Below are 12,944 nucleotides of genomic sequence, written 5' to 3' on the forward strand. Positions count from 1 at the left end.
ATTTCCTTCTTGGAACTTTGGAATTGTCACTGGGTGTTGATCTTAATATTATTTAGGTTTCTTGCTGGAACTGGGAAGGGGGGAAAAAAAAAAGAATGGAAGGAGGAAAGTGCTTTTTGTCACTTAGGAAAGTACATGCTGTAATGATAGCCTACGTAGTTCTAATCTTGATTTTCAGTCTCTTCGTGGGTTTGCTGCCATTAAGCTTGTTTCAGAATTTTGTGATTTTCATCTTCAGTGTATGTCATTAACTTTATATTCTACTGTATATGTTATAACTTTATAATAATAACCACTTTGGTTTTTTTATTTGTCTCACTGCTTAAATGATATCAGCTCTTTCTTATCCCACATCATACTGAATAACCTGTGCGTGGGGGAGCAATTGTTATAATGTTTGGCCACTCCTTATACCTTGTTCATCTGACCAGATGGCTCACAAGACTTGCTGTGGATGATGCTTATTGTTTTCCTCTGATTTGGACTTTGCCTTTAACCAAAGAGTTATTTAAGTTACCTGGTTGATGTCTTATTTTAGCATTAAATTCCTGTGTTTCTTTGTCTCTATGTAAGTACTTTGTAATGTGATGCTTGTGCTGAGGCAGACCAGAAAATCAATGTTATTCTATGTTAAAAAAATTAAATAACAATCTCTAAATTGGTACATAATATTCTATTAAACAGTGGTCAATGTATTGATTTCAAAGACTCAAGGTATTCCATTGCAGTGATGTTGAAAGAACTGCCTCATCTTTGTGGCTCAGATTTCAAAACTCCAGATTCCTGCCAACCACTGAGCATCGAATTTCAGGCTGTCTTTTTAGCCAAGTTGACTCTGCAGGTAAAAATAGATGTAGGGTATCTTGGCTGGGTTTCTGTTCTGTGATGGTTCAATGTTTTGTGTCTGGCAAGCCTACATTTTGTATTCATAACAATGGGAAAACACGTCTGAATAATTTGTGAGTTTTTCATGAATTTCTGTCAGATTTCTGGCAGTTGTATGCTGTCAACCCTTTGTGACGTGAGAACACTATCTTCAACTGTTTTGCAAACAGAATCTCATGAAAATTAGGGATTTTGTGTCTGAAAAGACAAGATTGCATCAACATTAGAACTTGTAACTTTTTAAAAACTGTTAAAATTAGAGTATTGTTCTTTTGTGTGCCGTAGTATAGAATTTTTCTATTTTTTAGTCTTCTATTATTTATTTTTTTTTCCCTTCCAAAATGTTTTAGGTGAGAAATAATTACTATACTCAGGATATTTTTTTTCTGAATGTTTAGATTCTGAGGAACTTAAGTTAACATTTTCCTTCTCAAAAAGCTGTATTCAGTGAAACTCCTGTACAAGTACCTGTTTATCTGATCAAAGGAAACCATGAGGTCAGCAGAACGTTGAGTAAAATTACTGAGTTTTGATCAGTTTAACTCCTGGTTATGGTCCCAAACCATTTGTCAGCATCAGTTCCAGGCCTTGCCTTTTGAGAGGAAGGATTCATACTGCCATGCCTCCTTAGCTTTGCTACAGCCTTTATTGTATGATCTTACTTATCATTTGAAAAGACATTAGATGAGACACTGTTAGATGTCTTCTACACTGTGGGCATAGATTCTGATACCTTTTCTTGAAAGCAGGAATTTTTGATGTTGTTTGTGTTTGTTGTGTGAGTAACCATCAAGGAGATTAGGCTTCAGTACTGCACAGAAGTTGAAAATCATTGAGCCCTTGGATGTAGGTATTCTGAACTGAAATTGTGTTTGATGCCATGGCAACGTACAGATGTCACAAATCAGAATTACATTATAACTACTGGATAAAGCAGCTTTGCTGGATATAAGCTAATCCCTCTCAGTAACGATTTTTATAGTAATCGACAAGTTTGGTAAAGGGAATTGAAAAATAAAGACAAAAATAAATTCAAAATAAAAAGAAGCACAGATACAACTCATATGAAGGTTAAATGGAAAATACAGAGGACAGGCGAAGAATATACTGATGTTGCATTCCCTCAGGGGAAAGCCAGCAAAATTCTTTTGGGTCTTAATATCTGAAAGTTGCTTCACTGTAAGCATGTGAAAGTGGTGAGCATGTTCCTCTATGTTGTGGGTTGTGTGGGGGGTTTTTTTTCCTTTTTTTTTTTTTTTTTTTTAAAAAACAATGAAATGGTTTGCTACCTGGTTATTTTACTGAATATCCCTGAGTGTATGAGCTCACATTAACCATTACTCCCAGTACGTTCTGCAACTATGCAGAAAAATTCCGGTCTGCTTGCATCATATGAAGATGAATCACCAGCTAACTTGTTCAACTTTCTGGTGTCAAACAGAATCATGCTGCCAACTTGGTCACACGGAGCAATAAATCTAAAGTAGTTTAAGTCGGTGATATGATCTGTAGATCAGGCAAATTTGAACTGAAAGGCAAATTTTCTAGAAGAGAGAGTAGATATACGTTTTTTGGTTGAGGTGCCTTACTTCATCCATGCCCGGATTGCTCTGGGGAACTGTAGTCATTCTTTCGGTTGTTGAAAATGGTGTGTTAAGAATGATAGAGAACTGCATTACTGACTTTTGAACCACTCTGCTATTCTCATTTTGTTCTTCCCCAAGCTGCTGACAGGTTTGTTTAGTAGATTCTGTTACGAGATGGTGAGAAGTATTTTGTACACTTGAATTCAAGTGCGTAGGGTTAATAATGAGGTGACTTTGAATTCCATAGTTTCTATATTGACGATAATCAGTTCGTGTGCAGTATACAAGAAGTAGTTGACTTTGTCTTATGGTGGTGAACAACACTGGAAGTTTATTTTTAATGCTTTTCCTGTAGATATAGAAATGTGAATGTCTTAGACTGTTGTGGGTTTCTGTTTCCTCAACAGTAGCCACATACGTATGAAAATAATTTGTATACGTTACTTGATGGTGGTGTGATGTTGCAATGTGCCCACTGTTGGGCTCATCCCGGAGTTTGGAAAGAGCTTTTCTCATAACACGGGTGTTATCTGAGTTCAGAATGGAGGGATATAAATTGACAGCACATTCACTGGTGTTCTGTTGCTCATGAGGAAAGTAGGGAGGCTGTGTCTAAATGAGTACTGAGCAGATTTGGCCCCTGGCTCTCTTGGTAGGGGTGCGTCAGCTATCGCTCACCTTCAGCTTCTAATTAGGTTAGAAGCTTTTTAGATTTTTTTCTCTCTTTAAGAGGTATCCATTAACACTCTTGATCACAAACTTTTCTCAATGTCTGCTTCCCGAGTCTTTCAGTTGATTGTGACAGGAATGCAGAAAGTGTTTGCTTCAAGTCTGTACCCGTGATGCTTTGGTAGCAATGTTGTTTTTCACGTTGCAGGCTGTTGTAGAACAGAAGAGTGGGAATGTGACACAGAGAAATAGCTAGGTAAGTGATCTAAAACTTCCTGAACTGCCTTTCAGATGAGTCTGCAACGAAATGACTCTTACGAAATACAGGTCAAGTCATTCCTGTGGGCTCCCAGACCCATAAACTTCCGTTTTCATAGACCGGGAAGGCAAAACATTGTGGAAAGTTTGTGGATGTAAACACTGTTTTACTTAGCAGTGGCTTCTTCAAATTTGCAGGGTGCCAGACAGACAGTTCTTTGTTTCCACACCCGCACCCTGCCCAGAAACTATGTTTCACTGATCTGTTTAGGTGGCATTATGTGACTAATGTCCTGCAGGGAAGTGTGTTTGACAGGTTAAGCTGTTGTTCTGTGAAAGCGTGGTAAAGTGTTGGCCAGAAAGAGATAATAAATCCTATTTGCACATCACCACAAATGGTGGATGTTTTATGCAAGTGAAAAAATCCCTGAGCAAAACTTCAGAAAAATGGGTAGCCCTTGTAGTAGCATTTTTGCTGGCTGTTTGGAGAGCTCCCACTGCTGGATGTGTGCGTTAATCTGGACTGCAGTACTCAGGTTCACCTTGCTGATGGGCTGCTCTTTCTGATCTCCGGTGTATGTGATTCTGTTTAGCAATGGTGAAGTTCTCTGCATGATTATCATGACAGGGTTCCTTCCATCCCAGTGTTCTTTCTTTTTTTTTTTTTTTTCTACTCAAAAAACTTGGGACTTCTGAATTCACATCAAACGTACTATTAATGAGTTCTGTACTGTTGATTTTTTTTTTAAATCAGTAGCAATAATTAAAAAAAAAAAAAAAGTTGAAGTAGAAAACCGCCTCGAGGGATTTAATTGAGCTTCTCTCTGTGCTTCTGCACAGTGTGCAAATACTCGTTCCACAGTGTCCTTCCACATCTGTCCTTCCCTGAGGCCCCTGAAACTGTGGGCTTCATATGTAGATTGGAGACTTTTTTGTATGTCTGGTTGAAGGGATGAGGAGAAATGAATATCAGCAAACAAACTAGCCGAGGATATTTGCTTCCTTCAGTGGTGAATGAAAGGACTGGCCATGAGCCTTCAGTTGTTTGAAACTAGTGGAGCATGATGGACTGGAAGCAGCAATTTATCACTATCACAGCCTAACGTCTGCTGGCAAATAGTGTAATGGATACAGGACCTTAAGCTTATCCTGGGGAGTTGTTTTCTGTACTGTTCCTCAAGAAAGAGTGAACAAGATAAAGAAAAAGCCTGTCTATTTAACAAATGTTTTCCTAGTTAGTGTTTTAGGAAGAAACTGAGGAAAAAATGACCTTTCTGAGAAAGGATAAAACAGATTTTTGATAATTTTTTTAGGCACATAAACCTCAACTTTATTTTTGTAATGACAAATGTGGTATTCTACAGAGATAAAAGGTTCATTGGCTAGGTTTCATTGAAATGTTTGTATTAGTAACAGCCTTCCCAACTGATTATCAAGTTTCTGGCTTATTATCTGGCTTATTATCTTATTACGATTATCTGGCTCTAAATCCAGAACATGTGTCCCCAACGGCCTTCTTAATATATGGGAGAGTCTGTCAGTTACCACTGACCTACCTGTGGCAGTGACATACCCTGTCACCAATGTGACAAGACGCCCACGCTCTGGAAATCCAAATGGTTCTAAATACTTCTTGGATTTCGTTTTTGCTTCTTTTTCCTTTTAACAAACCACCGTTCTGAAACTCACAGCCACATGCACAGGTGATAAATGAGGTGATTCCATTTGAAGGGCTTTAGTGAACAAATTAAGCTGACCCTGCTGCCTGTCTCGAGTAAATTTTAATTTTAGTTGTTATAGATAAAACTAAATGTACTGTAAAATGTTAAGGCAGTTTGTAAGGGGACTCTTGGTACAGCATAAAGCTGCCATCTGTTAGGAAGCCCAGAAGGGAAAAAAAAATACTTTTATTTATATTATTTTTTTTTTATTTCCCTATGGGAAGTACTTTAGAGGAACAGTGGCTAGTTGTGATATTTTAGGAAGCTCTTTGCTAGTCAGCCTGTGCCTATCTCTACTTGCGCAGAGAAGCAGTGCCTTGCTTTGTGTTTGAAATTGCAATTTTCCTTGTAACATGTATGCAGTGATGTTACTCAGTGATGTGCAAAATAAGGATAGTTGTGACTGTTCTGTAAATTAATCTCAAATCTGCTGCCTCTAGCTGGTGAAATCTGCCCTCGAGTTCTTGGTGATGGAAGTACAGGCACCTTGTCCCACTCTAACAGCTTGTCTGTTTGAATCTTAATAGGACACTTCAGTCTGCAGGATCACTTAATCAGGATTAAATTCTCTTGTCAGACAATGTGATTGGTGTTCTGTCTTGAATTTTCTATTTTTTTCCCTTTTTGAGTCTTCTATAAAGGCTTTTCAATCCTTCAGTGGGAACAGCCACTGGGAGAGAACAAGTATTAGTTAAAACATCCAGTGTCATAAAATGGTTTGAGTTGGAAGAGACCTTTAAAGGCCATCTAGTCCAACTCTCCTGCAATGTGCAGGGGCATCTACACTAGATCAGTTGCTCAGAGCATGGTCCAGCCTGACCTTGACTGTCTCCAGGAGTGAGGCATCCACCACCTTTCTGGGCAACCTGTGCCAGTGCCTGCCTACCCTTACTGTAAAAACTTCTTCCTTATATCCGATCTGAGTCTCCCCTCTTCTAGTTTGAAACCATTTTCCCTTGTCCTGTCCTGCTAAAGAGTATGTGCCCTTCTTTTTTTATAGCCTCCCCTAGAATGGGAGGTTGAGGTTCAGACCCAGTCCTCGGCTTGTGGTGACTGACGGATGCAGCTGAATTCTTGGGAAAACCTTCTATGTGAGATTGTAACAGGAGAGAAGAGAACGCACATCTTGAATATTAGCTGTCAAAAAGCCCTTAGTGCATGTCTGTTTAAACTACCCTGCTAGCTGGCAAGAAATCTGAAATGAGTTATGAAGAAGCCATTGATACAAGCTATTCTTGTACTAAAGGTGTTGGTAACTTTCAAAAAAGACTTGTTTTGGTAAGCATTGCTCCTGCTAGGATGTGATTTTACATTGTGGAAATCATCTTTTCTGTTTTATGAAGGAGGAACTCAGAGAATCATGGGAAGAACCAACTGATCCTCAAGCTCAGCAAGAAATAATTAATAGCATTGAAGAAGTTTATTTTTCCAATGATGCCTTTGATATTGTGAAGTACGAATTAGAGGTGAGTTGTCTTTGTAAAAGAAAAGGCAATAATGTAACCAAAAATGAGAGTCAAATGTCAGCTTCTATCAGTGATACCTTTTCATGCAAAACTGCTTGGTTTTGATTTTGTTTTTGTTTCCCCTCCCTGCCCCCTGAATCTACTTGCAGCTGTATGAAGCATCTAGCATATGGTATTGGTATGGAGTTTCTTCTTTTAATGTGGTAGAATTAAAATCAGGCCTGTTGTACTCACCTTTACACTATTTTAAACTACTTTGAAAAAGGCCATATAATTGTAGGAAAAAAGACTTTTTTTTTTTTAAGCAGCATGAATTAACAGACATGAGTCATTTCAATAACACGGGGCTTGCATATGTATATATATGGTTTAAAAGAGCATAATTATTACATTCTTTAAAACTGATTAAGTATTCTTAATTTGAATACAAATTAGATTGCAGAAACAGTAGGAAAGTTTCTTAAATGAAATTGTTTGGTTAGTTAATGCTGCATGTGTATTTTATGTACTTTAATTTCTCACTCAATTTTATTTGCTGTTTATGTGCAGAGGCTTCCTCCAGTCCTTAGTCTTCAAGAACTGGAAGAATATCGAGACAAATTAAAACAACAGCAAGCTGCTGTAAGTAAAGCTGTTCAATGTTCTGCCAGGCAGTTGTTTACGGTGTTTATAACTGTAGCTAGAAATGTAACTTAAAGTGCTTTGACTTCTTAAACCCACCAGATAATGAGCTTTTTTTTTTTTGTTTGAACATTGTTGCGTGCTTTTATAACAGAAAATCATATCAGTAAGTGATGTAGTCATAAGAAATAATGTAAGTAAATCATGGTGGTAAGTACTGTAATGAGGATCAAATGGTATAATGTTTTCTTTAGAAACTTCATTTTCAGGATGTTCAGCGTTTTCAGTGTACTGGAAGAAGTAGCACAGCATTTAATAGTGTTGTACTGTCTCTTTTTGAGGGACTTTTGGCAGTGTAAAACTCAAAATATTGAGAAACATCTATTTTCTTACAGATGGTATTTTCTCTTATTTTATTTGCTTTTTTTTTTAATTGTTCACAAGGGTGTCTAGTGAGTGCTATATGTACTTACAGTGAAATGAAATAATGAGTTTATGTGGGAATCAGAACTGCACCCTCTGACAGATATTTGTTATATTTCAAGGTTTTATAATTTTGATTTTATTCATCTATTATAATGGAGTCATTGCTCTGAAAGATGAATCAGGATTAATACTGTCATTTTACTTGCCAGATGCCACAACTGGTACATTCAATTCCTTTACCATACTATTCATGTCTATAAATGAATGAAATCTACAGAATAAAAATACTGAACCAGTAACAACACACAAAGAAAAGTTCCTTTGGCCTAAAACGACTTTTCCTAGAATAAATGTATGCATTTTGTGAAGCATTAGTGAGAAGTGGGCAAATGAATATTCCATGATCCTCACCAAGAGGTGTACTTATTTATTTTAGTCTGTTTGGGAATAAAAGTCTAAGAGGACATCTGCTGGTGACCTAGTTTTGCAAGGAAATGCACTCGAGGCCAAGAGGCAGCTGTAAAGGAATATGCTGAATAGTCTCAATACTTGATATTAATGTCTTGGCCATTCTGCATGTGCAGTGAGAAGCAGCTAAGGAGTACTTTCAGTTCATAGCTGAGTCTGAGATGCGAACTGGAAAATACATGTAGCTGACAAGGAGCAGGGAGGAGAACTCAGCATAAGTTTCCTAGGAAATATGGCCCACATGCATCTTTCTAGATGATTAGTTACAGGACTCAAGAAATCTGTTGACATATCAAACAGTAACTCTGCTTTTGAAAAACAATAAATGCTGTCTTTTATTTCAGTGGCTGAATCTGTAGCTGGCATAGGAATTTGCAATAGTGATTTAGATTCCAACTTCTACCTTCCTATAACACAAAATATTCAAATGACTGTGAATTATTTGTGGTACAACTCTGATCTTCCACTTCTCCCTGGCTGTTACTTTCTGCTTTTGTGCTGCTTATCTTGGTCCTGCCTTTGTTTTAGGGGTCACTATAGACTCCAGACTTTCTGTGGTTTCTCCTTTTCATTACGGTTTTCCGTTCCGCTGTATAGATATCAATCCACTCAATTCTTCTTTAATGTGTGTTGTGACATCTTTTATTTGAGCCGGCATCTGGGTACGAGTAATTTGAATTAGAAGGCTTTTTTGCTGTGTATTTGTTTGACTTCATTTTAATTAAGTTTAATATCCATAGCTCTATTTTTTTTTTTTTTTTTTTTTTTACTTTAGGAAACAAAATATTTTGGCCTGATGAAATCTTTTCCTGCACTCCTACCCTATAAGGAGCAGTTCTTTTACTGTTCTGCGAAACAAAGCTATTTTTTTTTTTTTTTTTTTTTTTTTTTTTTTTTTTACTTTAGGAAACAAAATATTTTGGCCTGATGAAATCTTTTCCTGCACTCCTACCCTATAAGGAGCAGTTCTTTTACTGTTCTGCGAAACAAAGCTATTTTTTTTTTTAATTGAGCAACTGTGTTGAAAACCATTTGGTGATCCTGGCCATGTTGTAATGTGGAAGAGGGAAAGCACCCTCTTGTCCAGATTGCCAGCTGATAGTATCAGTGTCCTTTGAGAACCATTGGTATGTAGGTGCTCTTCCAAAGTGTGGGAACTGATGTGGTGGAGCCACTCTGTTTGTTACAGAAGCGTTGTATTTTGATGATCCCAATCTCACGCTCTGTTGGAATAAGCAATTTATAATCCTTCTGCATATATATATTAAAAACAAGACAACCTCCTAGTCTCTCTTTCCCACAACTCCATTGGGTCCGGCTGATAGTCAGAATTGGTTTTATTTTATTTTTATTTCTGGAAATATTGGTCTCTGGGAAGAATATAGAGCAATACAAATAATTTATTTTTATGTTTGAAGCTGTTTAATACTATATCTGCCTAAAACAAAAGCATACTTGTGGCTTTCTTAGATGTCCATGGTAGAAAGTTAATTCATTTTTTGTTCTAGCAGTAGCATAAGCAGAATGTAAGCAGCTGTAGTGTTCCATATAATTTCTACTCTTTGTTCTAGCATGTTCTTTAAGAAGCAGAGAGGTAGAGATTAAATTGAAAATGACCACTTGTTCCTAGATGAACTGTAAATAAACATTTTTCTTTCATGATTCTAAGGGAAACAGATTGTGATTTCTAGGATTTTTTTTTTTACCCGTTATGGTATATTTATTAGTAAGTTTGGAAACTACAGAAGTGAGTGACACAGCTGCAAACTTACAGTAGAACTTTAGTATAGGGACTGACTATTTTGTTGAGATTGTTGTTTATCACTTGTAATACTGTTGTTTTTAAGGTATCTAAGAAAGTTGCAGACTTGATTCTTGAGAAACAACCTGCCTATGTTCAGGTAAGACAACAGCCACTTTTTAACAGTAAGCCACTCAATTTAGTACTGTTAGAATACTGCTCTTGTTTCAGTGCAGCTTAAATGTAGTAGTGGATTAGAAGAGACACTGGTGAAGGGATGAACCTGCTTGCCTCTTCTGCAACAGCTGGAGGAAAAATAAGAAAAATTTTAAGGGTAACATTATTTCACTTTTAGGTAAAAGGGTCAGGTGGGATTCTATTGTAGAAAGAAGCTGGGTAGTGCTTTAATGATTGAGCGTTCAGAAAGTAGTGCAGAGTTGAGCAGAAAAAGATAGTTTTATGTTTTCAAACTTTTCTGGTATACTTTTGTTGTTGCAGACTTTTAGATCTGATAATGTTGTTGAGCCATTGCTATTGCTCCTGTACTTAGCAGCTTCATTTTGACAACTCCTAAGCATAGCAGCATTGTGGAGAATGTGCTTCTTGCATTTGGCTGTATAATGTTTAAATTCTTCTATCAGCCACATCTTAGTGAGATGCACAAAGGGATTATTAGAAATCCATTGTGCCAATAAAAGTCTTTCAAAAACATTTCTCAAGTATTTACCTGATTAAGTTCGTAATCGTGTGTTATGTGTGGTCACAGGCTTCCAAAGAGTTAGTCTTGTCAGTAGACTTACCAGAGAGTTCTGGTGGGCATTGTAAGACTCTCCCTCACCTTCCCACTGATTCATAAAGTGGTGCTCTGGGTACTTGGTAGTGGCAACACCAATTCCCTGTCAAGTTACAGTAACAGGTTATTAGATAAAGCAAAGGTGTAATTATCTGTTCCCTGGACACATTGATTCAACTGTGCAAAGGAAAGTGTGGGGAAGTCATGGTTGGCACCCCTCTTCTCATAGATGTGCTGGTCTAGCAGTCACGTCTGTGGAGTGTGAGAGGCATGGCACGGACACAAGGCATTATAGCTTTGTTGCTATCTCGAAAGGAGAGGCATACTTTAGGAAACACCAGTGTCTCTGAGATAAGGAAAAAAGGTGTTCTGCCCTAGCTGCTCAACTGAAGACTCCTTTTCCATAGACCATTAGGCTGCGTTGTTTCCCTCTGCCTCACTGAGCATGTTCCGAGGAGAAATTTTACAGAATCTTTGTAGAAGGGAAGACTGGACTTCTGGCATCTTAATGCAAATTAATTCACGTGCTTCTTTCCCCGATCATTTTGGTGTGGTGCATTCTATTCATTTTATATAAAGTCTCCTATGCTGAATGTGTAGTATATAAACGTAGAAGTTCTCACTGCAATGAAAGTATATTTCAAGTGTATTTCTTAAAAGGAGAATTGCATTTTAAAATACCTTGTTTTAATGTTTGTTTGTTTAATGTTATATATGCTTAGAGCTAGAATGTAATATGATGAAATAAGTAATATATAAAGTAAATCTGAATTGTTATTATAACATCTCAAGATAGAATCATAGAGTCACCAAGGTTGGAAAAGACCTCCAAGATCATCCAGTCCAACTGTCCACCTACCACCAATATTTCCCCACTAAACCATGTCACTCAGTACAACGTCTAAATGTTTGTTGATCACCTCCAGGGACAGTGACTCCACCACCTCCCTGGGCAGCCCGTTCCAGCACCTGACCATTCTTTTGGAGAAGAAATTTTTCCAAGTATCTAACCTGACCCTCTCCCTGGTGCAACTTGAGGCCATTCCCTCTTGTCCTGTCAAATAGATAAACCTACTAGTTGCTTGTCTTTGCTGGTTTGTAGCACAACTTTAACTTGTATGTTTGTTTCACCTGTTGTCTCTTTGTAGGAACTTGAACGTGTTACATCATTGCAGAACGGCCTTCAGTTGGCAGCTGTTATTTGTGCAAATGGAAGAAGGTATCTTGCTTAATGGCAGAAACTAAAAGGGGAAAAACGGTTTTAAGAAGACAGGAGAAAAACCCAGGAGGTTGCTTACTATTAATATTTCCAGTGTATGTGCTGAATGGAATGAGCAATAGTACTTCAAAGTACTAAAACAAATACCAGTTGCTTTCTGTCTTGCAGCTTTTGCTGTAACAGGGTGTCAACGGTTTATGGGCAAGTTCAGCCTGGTTCCATGACTAATGGGGTGGGGGACCCATGCCCCAGGAAAGGGAAAGGGAAAAAGGGTAGGGAGATGGGCCTGGGAACAAAACAGCAGCAACGATCTGAGGAGAAACAAACTAATTTACTAAATAAGATATCGGAAAGCAAAATAACACACTATAATACAATATAATTACAATTTAAGCTAATAAATCCAATAAAATGAGAGAGAGTGTCCAAAATTAAGGTAGGCCTTACTCTAATACCAACGGTGAGACAGCTGGGGAGCGAGATGCTGCTGGGATGAGAGATGGGCTGAGAAGAGGGAACGTCCCATGATCTGCAAACCATTTTATCTTTCCCTCTGACCAGAAAACAGTAACAGGGCAGCAAAGTCCTCTGGGGAATGTAGTAGTTCTTCTCTTCTGAGAACCAGATACATACACTATATGATATTATGATGTGGAATACCAATAACCAAAAATCATAAAGCCATGACACAGGGGGTTCTGCTTAAACAGATACCTTTAGAGATGCACCACTGATCCACAGACAAATTCTGCTGAAGGGATAACATATCTTCTTACTAGTCTGTTACTATTATCTCAATTTCGGCGTTTCCCTAACAGTTCTGACTGTTATTTTTTACATATTTTGTAGCATGTATGGTGATGTATATAGTAGCATTTGTTTAAAATAAGCCTTACTTTATATATCATTGAAGTTTATCATGTTCATTGTTAACTTACACAGGCACCTGAATATTGCAAAGGAGGGCTTCACACAAACCAGTTTGGGACTTCTTGCAAATCAAAGGAAAAGACAGTTGCTTATTGGACTACTGAAGTCTCTGAGGACAATAAAAACACTGGTACATACTTTTTTTTTTTCCCAGTCAATAG

The 12,944-nt window shown here is 37.6% G+C and overlaps 1 protein-coding gene across 2 annotated transcripts in view; it reads left to right on the forward strand.

The window, feature by feature from the left end:
• VPS50 (VPS50, EARP/GARPII complex subunit) overlaps nucleotides 1-12,944 on the forward strand; it is a 73,039-nt gene that overhangs the window by 2,948 nt on the left and 57,147 nt on the right. For both annotated transcript variants that reach the window (XR_002435047.1, XM_021386574.1), the window contains exons 3-7: nucleotides 6,463-6,585; nucleotides 7,135-7,206; nucleotides 9,948-10,001; nucleotides 11,783-11,853; nucleotides 12,796-12,913. Coding sequence is in view for 1 of the 2 variants with exons in the window: in XM_021386574.1 (XP_021242249.1) it covers nucleotides 6,463-6,585; nucleotides 7,135-7,206; nucleotides 9,948-10,001; nucleotides 11,783-11,853; nucleotides 12,796-12,913 (438 nt within the window). In the remaining variant the exon portion in view is untranslated. The remainder of the gene's footprint in view (nucleotides 1-6,462; nucleotides 6,586-7,134; nucleotides 7,207-9,947; nucleotides 10,002-11,782; nucleotides 11,854-12,795; nucleotides 12,914-12,944) is intronic.

This window comes from Numida meleagris, chromosome 2 (assembly GCF_002078875.1).
Source record: "Numida meleagris isolate 19003 breed g44 Domestic line chromosome 2, NumMel1.0, whole genome shotgun sequence".
In the NCBI taxonomy this organism is placed as follows: Eukaryota; Metazoa; Chordata; class Aves; order Galliformes; family Numididae; genus Numida; species Numida meleagris.